The 21,076-nt window shown below is 38.4% G+C and overlaps 1 protein-coding gene across 3 annotated transcripts in view; it reads left to right on the forward strand.

The window, feature by feature from the left end:
- Positions 1-19,899, forward strand: part of TFAP2D (transcription factor AP-2 delta) — a 55,667-nt gene extending 35,768 nt beyond the window's left edge. For all 3 annotated transcript variants that reach the window (XM_033005060.2, XM_033005058.2, XM_033005061.2), the window contains one exon: positions 14,296-19,899. In XM_033005060.2, coding sequence (XP_032860951.1) covers positions 14,296-14,515 — 220 coding nt within the window. In that variant the 3' untranslated portion in view covers positions 14,516-19,899. The remainder of the gene's footprint in view (positions 1-14,295) is intronic.
- The last annotated feature ends 1,177 nt before the right edge of the window (positions 19,900-21,076 follow it).

Consider the following 21,076-nt stretch of genomic DNA (forward strand, 5'->3'; position numbering starts at 1 on the left):
AGTTACACACCAAGGGAAACTTATATACAGGATATTCATAGAGGGATTTTAATGGGCTAACTAGGCTTGTGGAAAAACAGATCATTCCCCGTTACATGCACACAAAGTAAACATGATACAAGGTAGCTGATCCCCAAGGATTCCTGTGTTTAAAGAAGAAATAGCAGTCAGGATAAAATGCTGAAGGCTTCAGTTACAAAAGCTGTCAACTGGTACAGCTCCCATCCTTCTTTCTCCACTGCAATTGAGTAGGTTGCAGTACAAAGCTTCTGTAGGCAGCTCCTGGATCATTCAGTACTTCTTTTCATGCCTGCTGTAGGCAATAAGTGTTGAACTGAAGATGGGCACCTAGAAGAGCACAGGTCTTGATCCTACACAGCTGCTTCCCTGGGATTAAATCAATCAGACAGCCTTCTCTGATTGTGCTTAAGGAATGATGAGTAATGCCAGACTCAGAAGCCAACCTGAGACCATATTCCTTTTCCATCTATTGTAAAGAAGTTGAGGTCAGACCCAGCTTCTGACCCAGACTTCTATCTTTGCTCATCTACATGTAAGTGTCTCCATTTCAGCCAGGTGTATAACTTCTACTGTAGTCTCTAGGGACCTCATCTGTATAGACTGTGAAATTCACATTACAATTAAGCAGGCCTAACATAGACATCTACATTAGTGTGACTTTAATTTCTCTCTAAACTCCACTGATTGAGCAGTATGATCTAGATCTCCAGCTGAATGGGATCTTAGCCAACCAGTACACACTAGACACTTACATTGTAAATCTAGTGTAGGCAAAAAAAAACATTATTCCCATCCCCTAAATTTGCAGCCTTCACAGCTAGGTCATTTGAAGCCCTCCTACCACTACTTGCCTTCTTGAGATTAAATATCATAGAAGGCTCTTAAGTCCATCTCACATACCAGAGAACATATGAGAATGCAGTTTGTCGTGTTTTCCAGGAGTATTAACTATTTTCTTAGTCAAGTTTTCAACACAGAGTGCTTCTGACTGATCACTTGGTTTCTCTGTCTTTCTCTGAGCTATGAGCCCTTGTACTGAACCAACCTCTGTCAGAGGAAATTTGCGCCTGATCAATTGGGGATGAGAAAAGAGGAAGAAATTATTCGTACCCCACCACACGGGAAAAGTCTTTATAACCCAGGAGCAACATACTTATTGTTGTCTGTTGCATAGCACAGCCTCCTACTGGTCACAAGCATAAATAATTGCTTGCCATTATACATCAGTTGGAAATTATTTCATAAAGAGATGTTGGAAACATCTGCCTAACATAAAGCACAAGCCTAACACTAAGAATTCAAATATCCAAAGTGCAGTGGCCTCGACATCCCTGATCATAGGTCCCACCTAAGATCAAATTTCCAAAAGAGCAGGCTGTCTTTATTTATTACAGTGAAATAAACACAATTATCATGTCTCTATATATATTGATAAAAAGCTTTGCAACTGTATGCCAGAGATGGATCTGACCTTCATACCACAGTCATTGTCAAACTTTCTGATGACTTCTACAATATCTAGAGTTTCAAACTGGACAGTCTTAATAAGTGGCTTGTAGTGATGAATTGATGAAAAGTGACTTATACACATTAAATTAATATTATTTATTATAAAAATGCCCAAGAGCTGTTGGTGCTCTACAAATAAGTCTTGTAGAGGAGACATAAATCTGAAGCAATGACTCCATGTAGTCATCACGAATTTTATAACATGATTTTTCAATAATGAAGATTTCATCTTCATTTCTGTATGTATTCCAGAACTATGGGCTTTCTCGCAGTAAATTGTCTGTTTCTATGCTGTATACATCTCTAGATTGGAATGGAGCCAAAGTATTATGTTTGGCAAGGACAGGCCATAGGCTTTCACTGGAATCTCTGACAAGGTTTTTTGAATGTTTTTAGCATAGATATAGCATGTTTTTCAAGAGTTTTCCAATATGAGTTGATTTTTGATGATGGAAAATCTCACAGTTTCATACAGGTTTAATATAACAAGAAGAGATCTAGAAATTCTGCCTTGTAAACCATAACCAAGGCAGCAAAGAAATCACAAGATGAAAGGTTGGTATCTTTTAACATACATATATATATATATATATATGTATATGCATATATAAATAAACTTATGCTATATGATGTCAGAAAGGTGGAGAGATTTTTTATGACCAGAAAAATTCAGAGGAATAACACAAATCTCCATTATTAGAATAAATTCTAAGATAATAAAAGACTTTTTGAAGGGCTATAATATCTGATACCTACAGCAGAATCCAGACTCCACTATCTTAGGGTAAAAGGGAGTTTTCTTCAGGAATAAATTACTTTACTGCTCCTAAGTGTAGAGTTATGTGCTCCACTTACAATATTACTTGATCAACATTAATAATTAAGACTAGGGTTCACAGACTGGTACAGGTCAGACCAAAGCAGTGTTTCCCATTTCCTCTGTTTTAAATCTTCAAGCTCACATTTCTCTCTGAAGTTTTTCCACTGAGTCCCAGTTCATCAAGATCTGTAAACATGTATCCAACCTGAAGTACAGGATAGTCCCCATGAAGGGATCAGAATTGCTGGGTTTGCTCAAACTCCAAACTCAAATTTCATACAAAGTGTAAAACAAGGGAAATCTTCAAAGGAGCTGCAGTGAGCCTGAAAACTGCTGAGTTTTGCACAACTTTACCAGATATGCAAAAAACAGAGGCTCTTCTGCACCTCTGGTACAATCGTGTTTGTGCAGCTGCTGCTATGTCCATCTGACCTGAATACAGAAAACGCAATGCTGCATGAAGAATGATTTTCCAATATTGTTTCACCAGGAACAGACAATTCTGTAGACCCTTACATTCACAGCAGTAACTGTTGTGTGCTACCTGAACCAGGGTAGAATTATGTATGCTTTATTCAAGATTTCTCCCTTTTGAATACGTTTTGGAGTATCTTACTGCAGAGTAGTTATATTGATATTAGTAAATAAAAGTAGTGCCAGGACACAAGCATGTATTGGTGGCCTGTGTTGCTTTTTTCAGAATTCCTGGAGCTTTGTTGCCTGATCTAACTAGCACTGTCCCAAACTATTCCTGGGCACAGTGGCACATATATATATATCACTAATATATATGTAGCTTGAGAATTCAGTGAAGCACCAGCCCTTATGATAGTCCAGGTAAATGCCTTAGCTGTGCTATAAATAATGTACTAAGATTTAGAGAAGTCCAACTTTGTCAGAGCTGGTTCATAAGCCACTGCCCCCATGGGCTAAGTGTTGGGGCAGCTCAGATTTCTAAGCATATACATAAGTGTGGGTTCAAGAAAAGGTGATATGCTGTAGGGCTACCCAAGCTGTCTTTCATCATTTCTTTGATTCCTTCATGGTAAATGCAGAGGAGCAAGTGGAATAATCCTGTGGGTTATATCTGGCCTGAAAGCCACCACTTTCTGTCACTAGTTTCTGAAGGTAGAATCATCATTAAGTCACAGGTCAAACAAGAAAACCCTGAAAAAATCCGTTTCCACTACTAAGTACTAAGACCTTTTGTCCAGATACATGAGTGACTTTTTGTTGTCCTCTAAGGGTTGATCTGTGTAAATGCATTTATGAGTCTACTACAGTAGAGAGCAAAGTCAGCACATCAGTGCTAGAAAAGAACCCAAAAGTTTCTAAAGCTTTAATAAGAGAAACCTATTTCTCTCACCCTTTGCTTTTAACATAGAGTGAGCATCGGGGAAGGTGGGGAAGAGAGAGGAAGGAAGGGAGGGAGGGAGGGAATATCTAGATAAACCTTATGTTTTTTAAAAAATGCTTTCTATACTTCAGAGGTTCTTCTCACAAAAGCCCCACAAAATTATGTGAGATGTTTGTGCACATGTGCACGCATCTCTATATGCAGGTGGGAAAAGCTTGGGTTTTAATTTCTCCTGAAACTTACACAATTTTCCAATCCCACTGATGTTAGTAAAGATGAGATTTCACCTTTATTTCTTCAGAACAAAAAGTTTATACAAATCTCTCTTTAGCATTGTAAATTGGTTGGTTTGGGATTTGGAACAGGTAAGAAAAACTAGTTTCATGATCAGTGAAACTGAGAGACAGCTTTCAATTATCCATGGTGAAGGGAGGAAAAAATGGAATTGGAATAGCTAGAGAAAGGAAAAGGTGGATGTAAACAAAAAAAAAATATGACTATAGAAAAGCCTGAAAAATGTGAGCCAGAGTAATCCTGTCCTGCAGAAGATGAAGACAATCCTGCCTGGAGACACAAGAGCTTTGAAGCACGCACTCAGAGACTATATGGTATCAGTAGTTGTGATGAGAGATGGTGAAGCCTTGGATAATGCCCAACATCCATAATCCTGCCACTAACTCAGTTTAACGGTGACATTGCAGGCCAACAGATTCTTCTGCTGGATCTGGAACAATGTTATCCAGAACAATCATCAGGCCCCATCCTTCTTCTGTTAATGACATGCAGATAGATCTGAAACATGTCAGTATGGGAAATGGTGGGGATTAACTTGCATATCACTCACCTCTCTAATATTTTTGTTCTTTCCAGACATTTAGTGCATTTAACGCTCCTCTCCAGAGCAGAGAACTAGACTAGATGAACCAAACATGTTCATTTGTATAGATGTCTGCTGAGAAGAAGAAAATGTTTCTGTCATGTTTCAGAGAAGGAATGAAGACATGTAGAAATTAAAACTCCCTAAACGATACATGAAAACTAGTCAAATAAACTGTGTGGATATGGTCCTGAACACTGGAACACAATTATCTGTAATGTTTGATTGCTACTCTGGTTCCTTGTATGTATTTGGCCTAGACCAACTCTCTTTCCCAAACAATTCCCAGGCACAAGTCAGCCTTATCTCAAAAGGATGTTCTCAGTTGGAAGCTTAGATATGACCACTACTTTACAGGTTAAAATGTTTGAATAATGGAGGAGGCCAGGCTATGCTATATCACTCACGATCAGAGGAGGAGTTTGGGCAGTCTTCACTTTGCTAATGCAAATATAGGTGACTAAAGGCATCCCCTAGCTTCAGTTTAATAACCTTAGGGTGATTCACCTGTCTGGTGAATCTAGGATCATTTTAAGTGTAAAAGGATATCCTGTCTCATATTCATCTTCCATTCTTTCAGTTCAAAGGTCTTCTGTGAGTCCTGCATCACGTCTACCAACCTTACAGATACTCTAAATATGTTCTGGCATCTCTGGTAGCATGAGTGAACCTGTGTGTTCACTTTCTATCCCTCTTCTTGAAGCTGTTTTCTTTTGCACAGGAAAATTTAAGGCTGGACTGAGAATTTGAGTCCAGGAGTATTGTTACCTAAGGTAGTGGTTTCTGCATTAAACCTAAACTAGAGTTCTGGGTCTAGGATCCTGATTTATTCATTTCACACTTAAGTCTGTTGATAAAGTTCCAAAGCAGCCTTCAGTCTAAGGATCAGAATTTAGGACATTCCTCCAGCTGGACCAAATGTCCAAAACACTAAATTAGTATTTTTTCTTGATTTTAGACCCTACCTCTACCCTGTTGAATGGAGAGAGTGTATAATTGCTCTCTTCCATTCCACTGTTACATCTGATCTTCCCACAGATTCAGCTGGGAACCTGAAAGTGACACTGACATTTGTCTTCTCTTTGCCTTCATAACCTGCCCTTGCACTGGAACAGCTTTGATTGTTTGTTTGGGCTTTTTTTTGTTGTTGTTGTTTTTTGTTTGTTTGGTTGGTTGTTTTGTTTGCTTTGGTTTGTTTTGTTTGGTTTGTTTTTTTTGGGGGGGGGGTTGTTTGTTTGTTTGTTGTTTTTTAATTTTTTTCTTTTAGCTCCCCAAAATCTCATGAAAACTAAAGTCACCAGAAAATTCACCAAAAATAGCCCACATTCTGTGCTGGGAAGCCAAAAATCATGACACAAAAAAATTACAAGGAGAAGACTTGCTGAGATTATACTGAAGAGATCTGTGTATATTTCTTGCCTTATACACAGACTCCCTGACCTCATCAATCAGCTTCTTAGATTCACCTTTTTCATTTGTAAAATTTGGTATAGACATACCTTCTGTGTCTGACTTTGGGACACTCATGTCTGTAAGAATCTGTAGCGTTTGGAAAGTTCAGATATCCTACTAATGTCGTCCATCACATAGGGAAATATGAGAACCCAACAATTCCAGAAGTTGGATTTGGTACTTTAACTTCACAGTTACATTTCATCAAGATGCAAAATCACATCCAGATCATCTATTTTATATATAAAAGATAAAGACAACAAAACAGCAAAGGGAAAACTACCTTATTGCAAAGTGACACTTATTTCAGTGTAGAAACCTTATAAAAACAGACAAAAAATAATAGGCTCAGAATATTGAGGCTAGATAATGAAAACAATCAGCATCCTCACAGATTATACTGTGTTTTTCCTAGCCACCCAGCTGATATGAAACACCCTTCCTATGGAACTGTTTGAGACAAGAGTTTTGTCGTTTAGCTAGTCTCTGAGCCTGGAGCTGTCAGCCTCCTGCGAGTGCCTGGCATCACACTGACAAGGTGACACGAAAAGCGACAGGCAAGAAACCAGAGGCTCAGACTTTGGGACCAGCGAGAAAGTAACATCCTTCTTTCTGAAGGGTAAAAGGGAGAAATGAAATGGGGTTTGAAACTCAACGTGTTTTTTAAATTGTAACAAAGAGCCAAGCGCAAAGCCTTACTGGTGGATTGCCTTTACAGATGTGCTTACCTCCCTTATATATTGTTCTCTCTTTCTAACGCTTGTTTGCTCATCAGGAGGCAGAGCAGCTGCTGTCATAATTCCAATCATCTTGATTAGCAGCAGCAGCCTTCTGTCTGGATACACGGACAGGAAGATGCCCGGTGCACAATGAAGTTCATGGTGAAACACCTCTGGTGCCCTCTAGAGTTCCCTGATTTTCATGATCTCTCTCAATTTGGCTTTGGATTCAGCTAGCTGAGAGGGACGACATTGGTTCCTAGGGCTGAGGTACTAGCAGTCAAGAAATTGTTCCTTTTTTTTCTTTTCTTTTCTTTTTCTTTCTTTCTTTTACTTGGTTCTTTATTTAGCAAAAGCGTCAGAGTTCCTTCCAATGGGATTTTCCCTCACTTCCTTTCCCAGGGATTCCCTCTTTGATCTCTCCACAGCAGGGGTTCAATCACCTTCTTCTGCTCTGTTGATGATCCAAATTCTTTTGTAAGGAAGCAAATTTCTAATATTGCCAATGATTTTTATCATGAATCTTATGATACAATATTCCCTTAAAGTCACCATTTATGGAGTCAAGAGAACAGATAGGAATCTGTTTTCTTTTCTTTATCTTTGTTAACAAGTAGGTTCCATGATTATCAAGGAAAAGGCAATTATACACTCATTAAAATGTAAAAAATTTTGAGGGGCTTGATTTAGTTTTTAATCTAGCACTTAATATTTCTTAAAACATTTAAGGAACTCTCATGTTTCCCAGGGGAAAAAAAAAAAAAAAATGCCATTCCCTAATTTCTAAATTACTGGGTTACAAAGTTGCATTGTCCCTTGTCATCAGCATGTCTATAATGTTTACTTCTTGGTCTTTTTCATTTGAGGAGGGCTATGGGGCTTCTCAGATGCATTAGCTGCCTCACTCAAAAAAGTCTGTGCATGGTAGCAAGTTGGATGAATCGGATTCACCTCTCTGCCTTCCCATAGGGCAGAGATGTGACTGTTGACTAAGTGGATGAAGAAGCTGATGGCTGTGAGGCTCACTTTTTCAAAAGTATCCAGTCATCTTAGGTCTGTGACCTCACTGGTGTATTTGGTTCTGCAGGTAGCAATGGACAGCAAGGTCACTTTTCATCCTCAATGAGCCAGAAGCTTGTACATCTTTTTCTCTTTTAAAACCAGCAAGTCACAGGGTTATTCAATGTTTTATTTGGAGGATATAATGTGGTATGCTGGAAACATTTCTTGGCAGATATCCAGGGGTTTCTGTGAATACCATGTGCACCACAGTGCCATGACTTAATCTTTGGTCTGTAGCAAAGAAACATTCCAGAGCCAGTCTTGGATATTTCAGGTATATTCCCTGGGAAATTCTCATAGAGTAGAAAATCAGTCCCAAGGTCTAAAATATGCAGAGCTGAAACAGAGTAATTGGAAATATGGGCCATCAGCTCTAGCACTCTCTTCTTACTTTCTCCATTGTTTTTATTCATGGTAAAACAAGGTCCATCTGATCTGCTTAGGAGAACATGTCCTTAATACACTTGTTTGGTTAAGAATGGAAAACAAGCATGAGGGCCTACTTTACAAAGCAACTTTATATGTGTTGTTTGCTACTCTGATCCTATAGACTACTTATCCCTGTAATATATACTGGTCATGTTCTAATGTTTACCTCGACTATCAGTCTAATTTGTGTTGTGGTTAGGACTACTGACCTTCTGAAGTAAAGTTATCACAATATAATTCTCTAGGCAACCTTTGCAGGACAGACCTTGAAATCAGCTGAAACACCTCAGTATCAATATAGGCACTTATAATTCAAGATGTTACTTCTACCAGTGAAAGATTCATATCTTTTTCTGTTTCCTTTATAGCCATCAAAAGTCTTATCAGATTTTATTATTCATCATCAACCATATGTTGTTAAATTTGGATAATCATGAAGTGGTTTTCACATTCCAAGTTCTGAGAAAGTCTGACCAATAAGTTCAAGCTTGTTTTTTCTTCTTTATAATTGTTTTAAAGTATTTAGTTATTTTAAATGAGGGTGTAAACATTTGGTGCAGATGGCCTCTCCCCCCCGCAAGAGGGAATCTGGGTTTTTTGCCACATGTTGGAGTTTCACCAGCCTGGGGTATGGAGGAGTCCTTGAGATAGTTGCCAAACAAGAGTCCAAGCCTTCAGGCACACTTGGATCTTTTCACTTTTAAGTAAGGCCATCATTAAAACATGAGTAGATATAATTGCATCATAGCACTGGGCAGAATTGCAGACAGGTCTGGATGTCCTTAAGCATAAGGATTTTTAATATGTTGGCCTGATATTCATTGCCTTCTTTCTGCAGCTCTCCATGCACAGTACCAAAATCAGATTTTAGCCTTGCCTTTTAGAACAATAAAGTTACTAGTTTATAGGAGCTGCAGCGAGATGCACTACAAAGCTGAGAATACCCAGAAGACTCCATTATGAAACAACCATGTTTAATTCTAGTCTTTTAAACCCAAATGAAGTATCACAGTGAAAGAAACTTATTTCTTAGGTGTGGAGCATACCAAAAATGAACCAACTTCAGTGGGAGCTCAGTTAGTCTGAAAAAACAGGCAACTAAATTTGACTTTCAGGAAACACATTTGAATGCTTCCCCATTAATCTTCTGCCTGTCATGTTGGATTTAAATGTAAAATCAGATTTTCTCCCCAACTTTAAAATTACTTTCATCAGAAAAGGGAAATTATCCAACTTTCTTAGATATTTTTTTAGACTTTAACTTGCAGAGAAATAAAGTCCACCAAAATTAGAGCAAAGGGAATTACTGATAAAAATGTAAGATGAAGTAGAAGATAATATCTCTCAGCATTTTTATGCTCATTACATAAAGTGAGGCTAAAAAAATGCACCCTCCCAGGAGCATGGCAAGGAGGGCTGGTCAGAAATTTTCCGTAAAATGGTTTCTCTCAGTAAGTTTCATGGGAAAATTATTAGGCTCTGCATATCCCCATCTGTAGAGAAGAATATATTTATCAAGTACTGAAAGTAGAGTTGCCATAAGACTCTGCAGCGCCATTTCACTAAAGAAGGATTGGCTTTTAAATAAGAAATACAATGTTATCTTGAAAAAAAATTAAGTATTTGATGATGAGTGGAACATAAGAGGCCAAACTGTAGAGGAGACAGACCCCTAATTCACCCCACAAAATCTTTTTCCTTTGAACACTACCTTTCAGACCAAAAGTTCAAGATTCTGCTCAGGATAAAATACCCATATCTAGGTGTTTCAATATAAGATGGATGTCTAAGCTTCCCATGTAGACAGTGAAGATCTAGGACAAGATATAGCTGAGTAAATAGTAGCATGTGGCGTCTTTTTAGATGCTATTAGGTATGTCATCAGTCTATTGCTGATTTAAAAGGGTTCTGTTCTCCTGTAAGCCCTCTGAATTACCTGTTCACCTAACGGAGATGTCCTGTTGTCACAGAGCATCTCAAATAGCACCTAACACACATTTTTATGCAGCTTGATGGAGCCCTCAGTGTAGCCAGAAGAATAGTGCAGCTGACCATAAAGGAGGAACGTCTATTTCATGTGATAAATCATTTTCCAGACTTCTCTGACTGTTTTGACTAAAGCCCCAGGGCTCAATTCAGTTGCCTAAACATCATCATCTAGTGCCATGTGAGATACACAAAGGTAACCTGCCTGGCATCAAAACACCTAGAAGCAAGGTGTACGTAAGCCCTATATCATATCTAACAAATCTATGAGGATGTTTCACATGTCATAGGACATCTCAGATCACTGTAGACACTTAATGTAGGAAAATGCATTAAGTCCCCTTTGATGGCAGTGGGAGTTTAGGCACTGTTGATGTATACACCTACAAGTTGGCACCTACGCTTACATACCTCAATATCAAATTTTGTCTCATTTTGGTATTTTCTAGTCTTGTTCAGCATTTTAGAATATTAAAGTTTTCTATTCTTGTTCTTAGGCCTACAGATCATTTCCGAGACAATCTCTGTAAGTTTTCACTGTAGTATTCCCACCTTATTCTTCAGGGTGTATTGAGCTATCAGATAAACACAATACTATTCCTTTTGCTCAGGAGTTGAAAGGTTCAAAAAGAGCAGGCAGGAAGATTTATTTTCTACTCAATCCTTCATTAAACTTATTATTTACATCTACTGGAAATGAATGATTGCAGATATTGTCAGCTTCTAAAATAGAGAAACTAATTTTTTTAGCATGCAAGATCATAAATATTTTTGTGTATGTCTTGGTATAGATAATTCCTCCAATCAAGACCCAGAAGATCACACAAGCAGTGTAGAAATCATGAGGTATTATAACTAGGAATGGTATATTTGAATTTCCTTTTTCTCGCTCTCTGTTATTGTAAGCTCCATCACATTTTCATTCCTCTGGAATTTTAAAGACTAGAAATGATGATAAAATGCAACACAAAATCTTGAAGTCACCTGACTCATAAAAATACTTGAAAGGGCTAAAAATACTCTTATCTATATGCTACTGTTGATCTTGTTTTTACTACTCTTAAAAACATGACTTACGATGATGATGGTGATGATGATTTTTATTTTCTGGATAAGCCAGGCATTTCTTTTAAAAAAAAAAAAAAATCAGTGAGGTACGTTTACCTCTTTTTAATGCTAATTTTAAACTACCCAGATATTACTACAAGTCCAAACCTTGAGAGTCCGAACTTCAAGTGCTGTATGGTATTATTAATTGATGTCTGCAAAATAGTCCTTGTAAATATTTAATTATCATTTCATCTCATTAATAACTGGGCATAAACATAAATTCCTGTTTTGAAAAGTGCCTGGAGACTGACAGATAAATGTTCTAAAAGCTAGCTATTTCTTAATAGCCTTCAAGAGATCTTTTATAAAAACCTGGGTTACTCCCTATCTGAAATCAAGAGATCTTTCCAAACTGAGCTCTCATCCCCATATGATTACATGTTTGGTGTCTTCCCTAGGATAGGATTTCCTAGCAAACAGGGTTCCCATGTCCAACAGACAGAAAGATCACTCTAAAAGATATCTTGGAACATTTCCAATGTATTCTTTTTTATATACTTCCAGCATCCTGGCAGTTGTCCATGTCCTGTATAACCTCTTTTCCCTTGATCTTTACTTCTTCATTTTTTTTGTAAAACAGCTGGAAAGACTGAGAAGCCAAAGTGCAGAGGACAGGGATTCTCACTGAATTGAAATGTTTCCATTTCTGACCTATGAATGGGTCTCTTCATTAGAGCACGATTTACCAATGTGCTGCATAAGAGTTACTGCAGGGACAAAATCTTAACAAGAATAGGATGGGAAATAGTTCTTGTTTTATCAGAATCACTGTAATGTTTTGTTATGTTTTTTTTTTTCCTCACCCAAACCAGTATAAAGTATTGATTTCTCAAAAGTGGACACAAACTCAGAAATCAGCTTGTTCCTCTCCGTGACTTCTTTCTGCCCTGAACAGAATTGGGATAATTGAAATCAGCCTTTTAAAAACTGTAATGACATTTCAAAGTTTGAAATAAGTTTTCATTTATGTTTCTAAACGGAAATTAAAATCTGGAGGATTTGGGTGCGTTTTTTTTTTCACTTACCACTTAACAAAATGAGTCATTATAACAATGAGAATAACCTGGGAGATGAAAAATTGAATATAATCTGTCAGTGTGCTCTTGCAGCCCAGAAACCCAACCCTGTCCTGGGCTGCAGCCAGAGCAGTGTGGGCAGCAGGTCGAGGGAGAGGATTCTCCCCCTCTATTCTAGTGAGACCCCCCTGCAATGCTGGGACCAGCTCGGGGGCCCCCAACAGCAGAAGGACACAGAGCTGCTCGAGCGGGGCCAGAGGAGGCCACGGAGATGCTGGGGGGGCTGGAGCAGCTCCCCTGGGAGGCCGGGCTGAGAGAGTTGGGGGCGTTCAGCCTGGAGAAGAGAAGGCTCCGGGGAGCCCTTCGAGCAGCCTCCCAGGGCTTAAAGGGGGGACAGGAAAGGTGGGGAGGGACACTTTATCGGGGCTGTAAGGATAGGATGAGGGGTAATGGTTTTAAACTGAAAGAACGTAGACTTAGATTAGATATAAGGAAGAAATTCTTTCCTGTGAGAGTGGTGAGACACTGGCCCAAGGTGGCCAGAGAAGCTGTGGCTGCCCCCTCCCTGGAAGGGCTCAAGGCCAGGTTGGACGGGGCTGGGAGCAACCTGGTGTAGTGGAAGGTGTCCCTGCCATGGCGGAGGGGTTGTAAATAGATGATCTTTAAGGTCTCTTTTAACCCAAATCATTCTGTGTTTCTGTGATTAGTTGCCCATACTAAGATGTCTAGTACAATGTAACTTTCCCTGTCCCTTATGTGAATATCTGATACTGTGCACATATGTAGGCAGTTAGGGCTGAAGTCCAGTAAAAACTGGTCTCTAGTGTCATTTCTGATATCTTAAGGTAGATAAGACACCCTCACAGAGGTGGTATCTGAGAGACACGACCTGTGAGAAACTTGCACACTTCTGTATCTGTATGTGCAAGCCAGGCTGGATGCCCAAAACATCTCAAGTGGCTGTAGATACATACGTGTGCACTGAAATGCTCCTCTAAACTGAGATGACATTAATCCACCATAGCTCTGCCTGCCTACTGCATTAATACATCATTTTAGTAGCTGTTAAATGTGGAGTACCACTGAAATTCATCTACTTTGAAGTGCAGAAAAACAAGAAAAATTCAGTCATCTTGAAAAAGCACTTTATTTGGATGAAAGGTGCAACAAGGTAAATCTATACTAGTAAATTCAACACCACCAGGGCAAGGTTGTTGGAATTTGGTTTTTACTATTAATTGGATAGAATGATCCACGCATTTAACCTGGATGAACCATCCCTGTGTGAACCATAGGTATTGTTTGGGTATTAACACTGGCCAGGGACTGTTCCCAACAGGCAGTTCAGATTTCACCCTGCTGGGTAGCTAGAGGGCTTAGCAGCACGGATATGGCCAAACCATGACAACTGTGCTGAGGCTCAGACATTGCACACTTAGCATTGCTTAATTTCCTAGTCCACATGCAGTCACACACCCACATAGAATAACTAGGTTTTGTTCAAGAGTGTGATCTGGAAGAGTGAATAAACCACACAGAATTGGTTTTATTTACCTGAGAAGGGTAAATAAAGAGCTAAACCTTCTGGGACTGGAAAAGTAGCAATGCTGGAGAGGCTGGGGCATAGATCCTCTCTTGGCCTCTCCGAAGTCAACAACACTGTGTCAATCTTCATCAGCCAAGGATCTGTCCCACGGTGTTTCAGAACTCAGACTCCTACAAAAGCCAACCTTTGAAGCTCTATGTAGTCTGCTCTTCAGCTCTACTTTTTTATTTTCTGTTTCTCCCATAGGTAATAAATAGTTTAGGGAGAAAATCTTGAATTTCACTATAGTAAAATTGAGTGTACTGTAAACTCTTCAATGTATGTGAGTGCATTTATATTTATGTGTGTGTGTGTATTTCTTTTTCTTTTTCTATCTCTTTCCCATCTGTAGTTTGATCACTCATGGTTTTGGAACTCCTGCAATATGTGCTGCCCTAAGCACTTTCCAAACTGTTCTCAGTGAAATGCTGAACTACTTGGAAAAGCACACATCGCACAAAAACGGAGGAGCGGCGGAATCTGGCCAAGGACACGCCAACTCGGAGAAAGCCCCCCTGCGGAAAACTTCAGAGGCTGCTGTGAAAGAGGGCAAAACAGAAAAGACAGACTAGCTACATCAAACAGAATCTATTTCAAGAGAGTCTTGCTGCTGATATTTTTTTTAAATATATATATCATTGAGGGCGATTTATCTCCAGTGGACCAAATCCAAAAAAAAGGGGGAAAAAAGAAAAAAAAAAAAAAAAAAAAAAAAAAGAAAGAAAAAGAAAAAAGAAAATAAAAAAGAGAAAGATTAAAACAGAGAGAGAGAGCGTGAGAGAGGAAAGTATTCAACCCTAAGAACAGCAGTGTACAGTAATTGTGTGATGAAATTGTCACTTTTTTAAAATTTATGTTGCTCTAAACTACTTTTCGTGCACGTAGTATTTGATTGTTCTGAATGATACACTAACACTGTTTTTTATAAGCACTTCTGGACTTGGCTGAGGTGGCACATGAAATCTGAAGCACTTTCTTCTCCGGCAGCAGAGTTAGGGCCAGTACATCAATCGTGGGACACATAGTTCCAGCATCCTGACTTTGCTTGCATTCTGGATAGATTGAAAGAAGGGCTTCCTCTGATCCATCGGAAATGCCTGATCTACTCACCATTGGGAAAACAATATGGAAACCTGGCAAAAGAGGAGTTCTTGGGTCATGGGACAAATGAACCTTTCAGTGTTGGGTGCTGCTCATCCCCATGTGGGAATGTACAATAAAGCTGCACTGGAACGAGGACAGAACCTGTTGGGAATCTGTCCTGACCATTCAAGCAGCAGCCATGGTGTCTTTTGTGAAAAGAGCATGGCAGACTAAAATGAAAAAAAACCTTGATTGTTTCAATAAGAGCCCTGATCCCTCTGTGAACTTCAGATAAATTGACAGCACGAGCTTCTGTCCTCTGTCTTCTCAGCCCCTGGTCCCACAACACTACAGTCTGCCATACCCGGGTCTCTGTTCAACAGGATCAATGTAGGCAATTGGAGTCACCTTTTGTGTTGCCTTGATTTTATGATGCTTTTTTCTCTTCAACAGCTTGTTTCTGCAGCTTTATTGTCTTTAGAAATCCAGCTGAGGTGCAGAGGTCTAACAGAATCCACTCACTTACCGAAAAGAAAATAAAATAAAACCAAAATGACAAATAAGACAGATTAGCTTAGTCCACAGCAGCTAAGCGGTAATAACCTTGAAAATGTACTTTTGAAATGTTACTTTACCACCTACTACACATCCTCACACAGAAAACATTGTAGGCATAGTCTGAGCTCAAGCCTTTTTGAGTCAAGAGGTTTTTCCCAGCCACATTCTAACTTCTTCAACAAGACTTTTATTCCACTCCCGTTCTTGTTTCTCTGATTTCACTTAATTGAGGAAGTTAGGAAGGATTGGTATTACAGGATGGGGTTATGCTGGCCATTGAAACTCCTTTTAAGATCAGCAGAACCAGACCTTTTCTTCCAAGGGACAATTAATCTCTTTCTATGATAGGAAATAATATAGTTGTCCATGTGTAAGTGTTTAGAGCCATTTGAAATGTTTTAGTGTATCTAAGACAGCCACAGATTTTTGACAGATATATGAAAACTACAGAACTGGACTCACCTAGAGGAGCTGGAGGATCCCAGAAGACAGCACTACATACCTATGGGTGGCCACTTGACTTGCACACCAAGTGTCTAAGACTGGTGGAAGTGATCATCTGGAAGTGCCTGTCATTCTCCACAGATAATAGTTAGAATGTAACAGTGGCATTTTGCATTATACCTGACTTCAACTGGATCAATCACCCTCCTCTCCCTATAATCAGTGGAGAACATAAGGCACTTATAGTATGCAGTTTATCTCACCTCACAACAATGATGAATCATGCCCTGAAAGTGTGCATCTTTCTCAACTAGGTATAAGGGAAGCCAAGGATAAAAGAGCTCATACTCATGTCTACATCATAGCTTTCTAGAACTAATTAACATGCATTACATCTTGGATCATCAGCTTTAGACTAAATCTAGGGACTATGACAAATATCCAAGGGCATTTACAGCTACGACATAGAGAGTCAAACTGAATTAACAAGACCAGCTTCACCTTCCAAATGTATGGAAGGAAATAGAATGCTTCCGGCATTATGCTGTTCCTCTTGAGGTCAGTAAGGACATTGACATCATGGTGGGAAAACATGCTAGGAACTAATGAGTCCCTATTTGCTTGCATGAAGAAATCTATTAAAACAAAAAGAAATCTGATGATTTTCCCAGATTTGTCCTTTCTCATGGTAGTTATATAACTTAGATACCTACTTTAGTGCTATATAAGCACCCTCTATGCACTGAGGAAATAGGTGTATCTCCATGGGACTCCACCTCCTTAACACGCTAAGATCAGTTAAGTGCCTAACAGAACTTAGATTTTACTGAATTAATTTTTCCCTACAGTGCCTCTGGAGAAGTGCTAAAATCAAATGAATGATCATCATAGATGTCTTCAACAGAAACATTGTGGAACTGTTCTAGAACATGAAATACTTGAGTGTGAAAGTAGGTAACCACAATTAAAAGTGAAAAGGAAATTCATTCTGCTTTTTCTATTGCCCAAACTGAGGGAAAGAAAAGGAGATGGGAGAAAAAAAAAATGAAAGTTTGTGTCAGATACGCAGATTTGCCATGTGAAAACTTACTGTAAAGAAATTTAATTCAGGTCCTCTCCTTCAAGATGTGGGCAAATTTAAATCAGGTTTTGATGGAGGAAAAAGAGAGGGGGAAAAAGGTTTTCAAAATCTTTTTCAATTTTTTCACTAAAATATCAATCTTCTGGAGAAGGGGGAATGTCTGGCTGGGTAGATTATTTTGTAAAACTGTTGAGAAAACAACATTTTATTATGATCAAATTTAAATGTTTGATATTGGAAATAATACGTATACAGCATTATTTAATAGATTTACCTATTAAGAATATTGTCCAATGTCTCAACAATAATTTACATAAAGACTTTCATCTTTTCTTGTTACATACTCACTATGAGACTCTGCTCTGCAGACAAAAACTATTTTTGACCTGGATTATTCTTTGACCTATTAATATAAATAAACTGGAGCACTCCTGAAACCCTAGAACTTCCAGTTTTTTGACTTACTGATCCCTACAGATTTTTGATAAGGTTCAAAACAGAACTGTATCAACCCGATTGAGCTGCCACATAATCTTATCATTAAGGGGCTACCTGCCTTTACATGCCAATCTTTCTGGTTTTTCCTTTAGTATCCTAGAATATTTTAAATACAAAATTATTTTCAAAAGGTAGCTGTGAGGTTTGTCGACTTTCACAGGCTCTCTGTTATTTATTTTTATCTGTAATTAATTGTATTCCAAGAAAAAATAATTATTACTGCCTTTTCTGCTGTACTATTTATCAGAGCAATTTAGTGACAAAATGCCCTTGTTTTTTAAGATTGGAACTTTCAGCTTAAAACCAGTTAATTCACTGATGTTCCTGCCAAAGATCTCAACCTAAATTCTCATCCTGCACAATGTTCTCTTGTAGGTTTTTTGTATTTTCATAGTCCTTACCTCTATGGAAATGTTGCCACGTCAAAATACATTCGTGAATTAGATCAGCCTGAAGGCAGGGCATGATTTGAAGTTAGTGGGTGCTCACTGGTAGCAAATTCAAGTATGTTTGTACCTTTCTGACTTTGAAATTAATCTGATCTGAAAAGAAAAATTCTCCCCTTGAGAGATCATGGAATTGTTTATTCCATTCATGTCAAAGAAAAACGAAGGACTACAGAGAGTGCCCAAACCTCCATGGCCAAACAATGAGTTATTATTATTTCTGAAAACCCCAAAATAGATTCATAGCTCAAGTGCTGTCTAAGTATTTGGATCCTGTTGTACTTCAGCCCATTGCTCAGCTCTGTATGCATTACACCTTTCCCATCACAAATCTCAAAGCAATTTAAGTAGGACCCTGAACTTTCTTCTTATACTAAGCCCTGACACATTTGGCTCACAAAGACCAGCTGTTGAAACTTGGATTTATGAGCAAATTACTCATGAAGTAAACACACTGACTAACCACATGCCTTTCTTTCTAGAGCAAGGTGTTACTGTGAGTACAAACAGCTCATGTGTTGACTAAGCTTAGAAGGTAAGTCTCTGGCAGAGCCAGGAGTGACATTCTCGCCTTCAACATCTGCCCTAAGATTTGGATCTCTGTTCATACAGTTCTCTGTTAGTGTCATTACATGGCAGAGCTGTGAAATAAAGGGAGAATTTTATGCAAATTATAAGAACTGGAACAGCATTCGTATGGCCTGTAAAAGGGAGTGAACCACAGACAAGCACTGATGACCCTGCCACCTGCAACTGAAGACTGCAAGAATTTTGTCCTTCATGCTGCCATCTTAAACCCTAACTCCTTCTAGGTGTCATTCTGTTGCCTTGGAGAACTGGCACAAGAGGTGAATTTGAACCTTTAATTTACTTCTTTTTTTAAAGATAAACTCCAACATTCATTGGGAAAAGACTTCAGCTCTCCAAATCAACAAGGAATCTGCTCTTTGAAACTTCTCTTTAACTTTTCCTAAAAACAAAATAATCTGCTACAAAGCAGGCACAATGTATAGTCGTTCCAAATCCTGGACCTCTGTGTAAATATTTCCCCAGCTCATCTCTTCCTTTGAACGTGACTCAGTGGCATAGCTGCGGCTCACAATTTTACAGCAAGGCTCAAGAAAGGCTGCTTTATTGTCCCAAGAGCCAATTTATCTAACTGCTTTTTTGTTTGTTTGTTTGTTTCCTAATACCAACAAGCAGTTTTGGTCTTAGATGTCAAAAGGGCTGCTGATGAATTCCAAGGTTATTTGACTTTCATTTGTCCTTTGGAGAGATAGTTCTGCTGCTCTAATTCTTTATTTTTAAGGGCAAGAAAAAAACAGCATTACTAGAAGACACAAGCCTGCAACACAAGGAATAATCAATAAACATAATTATACAGGAACTGTATCTATAAAAATATATCCTCTGCCTCTGCCCTCATTACAGATTCAACAAGACTTCAAGTACAGCTGTGTGGGGAATGGGGGAAGAAGAGAAAGTAATTTTCCTTTGCCAGGTGAAGGTCATTTGGAGAGGTCTGATCTTTTTTTATTGCTATTCTTTACTTTTCTTTATTTTGTACAATTAATTATGTTCTGTACAGCAGCTGTTGTGATTGTATTTAAATGTGAGTGCGCACTTGGTCACCAACAAACGATGTCCTATTTATTGGTTTGGGATTTTGGTTTGTTTTGTTTTTTTTTCTTCCACTTAATTTAACTTAATTTATAATTCGGTGGTTAAAAACATAATCTTTTATATTTCTATTTCCTATACAAGCTACCTGTTTTACATGAGTCTATGAAGATAATGACCACATTTGATCAAACATTTCATGGCAATAAAATCTATGTTGATTTAACCCTGATTTGTCTGATGTTTGAAAATAATTTCTATTGCTGGATAAATGGAGACAATCAAACCTGTCTAGGAACTGGATCTACAGTATTACAGGACCTAAAACTTCCATCTAATATATAAGACATACAAAACAGAGGAACAACAATGCTATTCCCATATTGCACCAAGGAAATCAGTTTATACAGAGATTAAAGGTGGGATTTATCCCACCTAATTGTAACTATATTAAATAGTTATCTCATCTAGAATCTGTTAACCAGATTTAATGCTTGTTGTGTCAATAGAAAGATACAGTGCAAGGCAATTTGTAGTGTCCTAAAACAGGAATATAAGCTAGATGTGATGATTTATGTTAGATTAGTCTCTCTCAATTAACCACAGGGAAAAATGGTACAAATCTGAGTCTCCATCCATTGACAGTGGTTTCAACCTAGAAAACTTAGAATGTAGATTTATATTAGATGTAAGGAAGATATTTTTTACTGTGAGGGTTGTGAGACACTGGCACAGGTTGCCCAGAGAATCTGCGGCTGCCCCCTCCCTGGAAGGGTTCAAGGTCATCTTGGATGGTCTAGTGGATCTTTAAGGTCCCTTCCAACCCAAACCATTCTGTGATTCTATGATTAGATGCTTAGTCAAACAAATAGATCTGAAAAATTCCAGAAAAGTGTGGTTTTTTAAAGCAATTTCTTAGATATACTCAGTTTCAAAACTGTTTGGGAAGTTGATGACAACAATTCTTTCTGTGTTGTTTCAATGCTTACAGAAATTACTTTATGAGAAATTCTAGACAATGACACACCAAGGGCAAAGCTGCAATGGCAGAAACTTCAGAAGGATTTTAGGTGAAAAAGGTTTGGGAGGCAGTTCACACATATTTAAACTTGGTTTGTCCAACCCCCACCTCTGTTCCCTAACAAATGAACTCTCAATAATTAATATTACCTGTCTAATCTTATGGGAAACAGAACTTCCCAGGTGCTATAGTGAAATCCTCTGATCAGTTCTATATATGCTCTTCTCCAAAGTCAGAGGAAACACAACTGTGACAAATTCATCAGCATTTTATATACAGTCACATGAGAGGTTGACTCTCCTAAGTCTCTTCACTTTGGTGCGTAAATTTTCCACTCACTTCATTAAAACAAGAAGAAGACAAACCCACCAAGATTTGCAGA

The sequence above is a fragment of the Tyto alba genome, unplaced genomic scaffold, assembly GCF_018691265.1.
Source record: "Tyto alba isolate M040663 unplaced genomic scaffold, T.alba_DEE_v4.0 Super-Scaffold_40, whole genome shotgun sequence".
NCBI classification, from domain to species: Eukaryota; Metazoa; Chordata; class Aves; order Strigiformes; family Tytonidae; genus Tyto; species Tyto alba.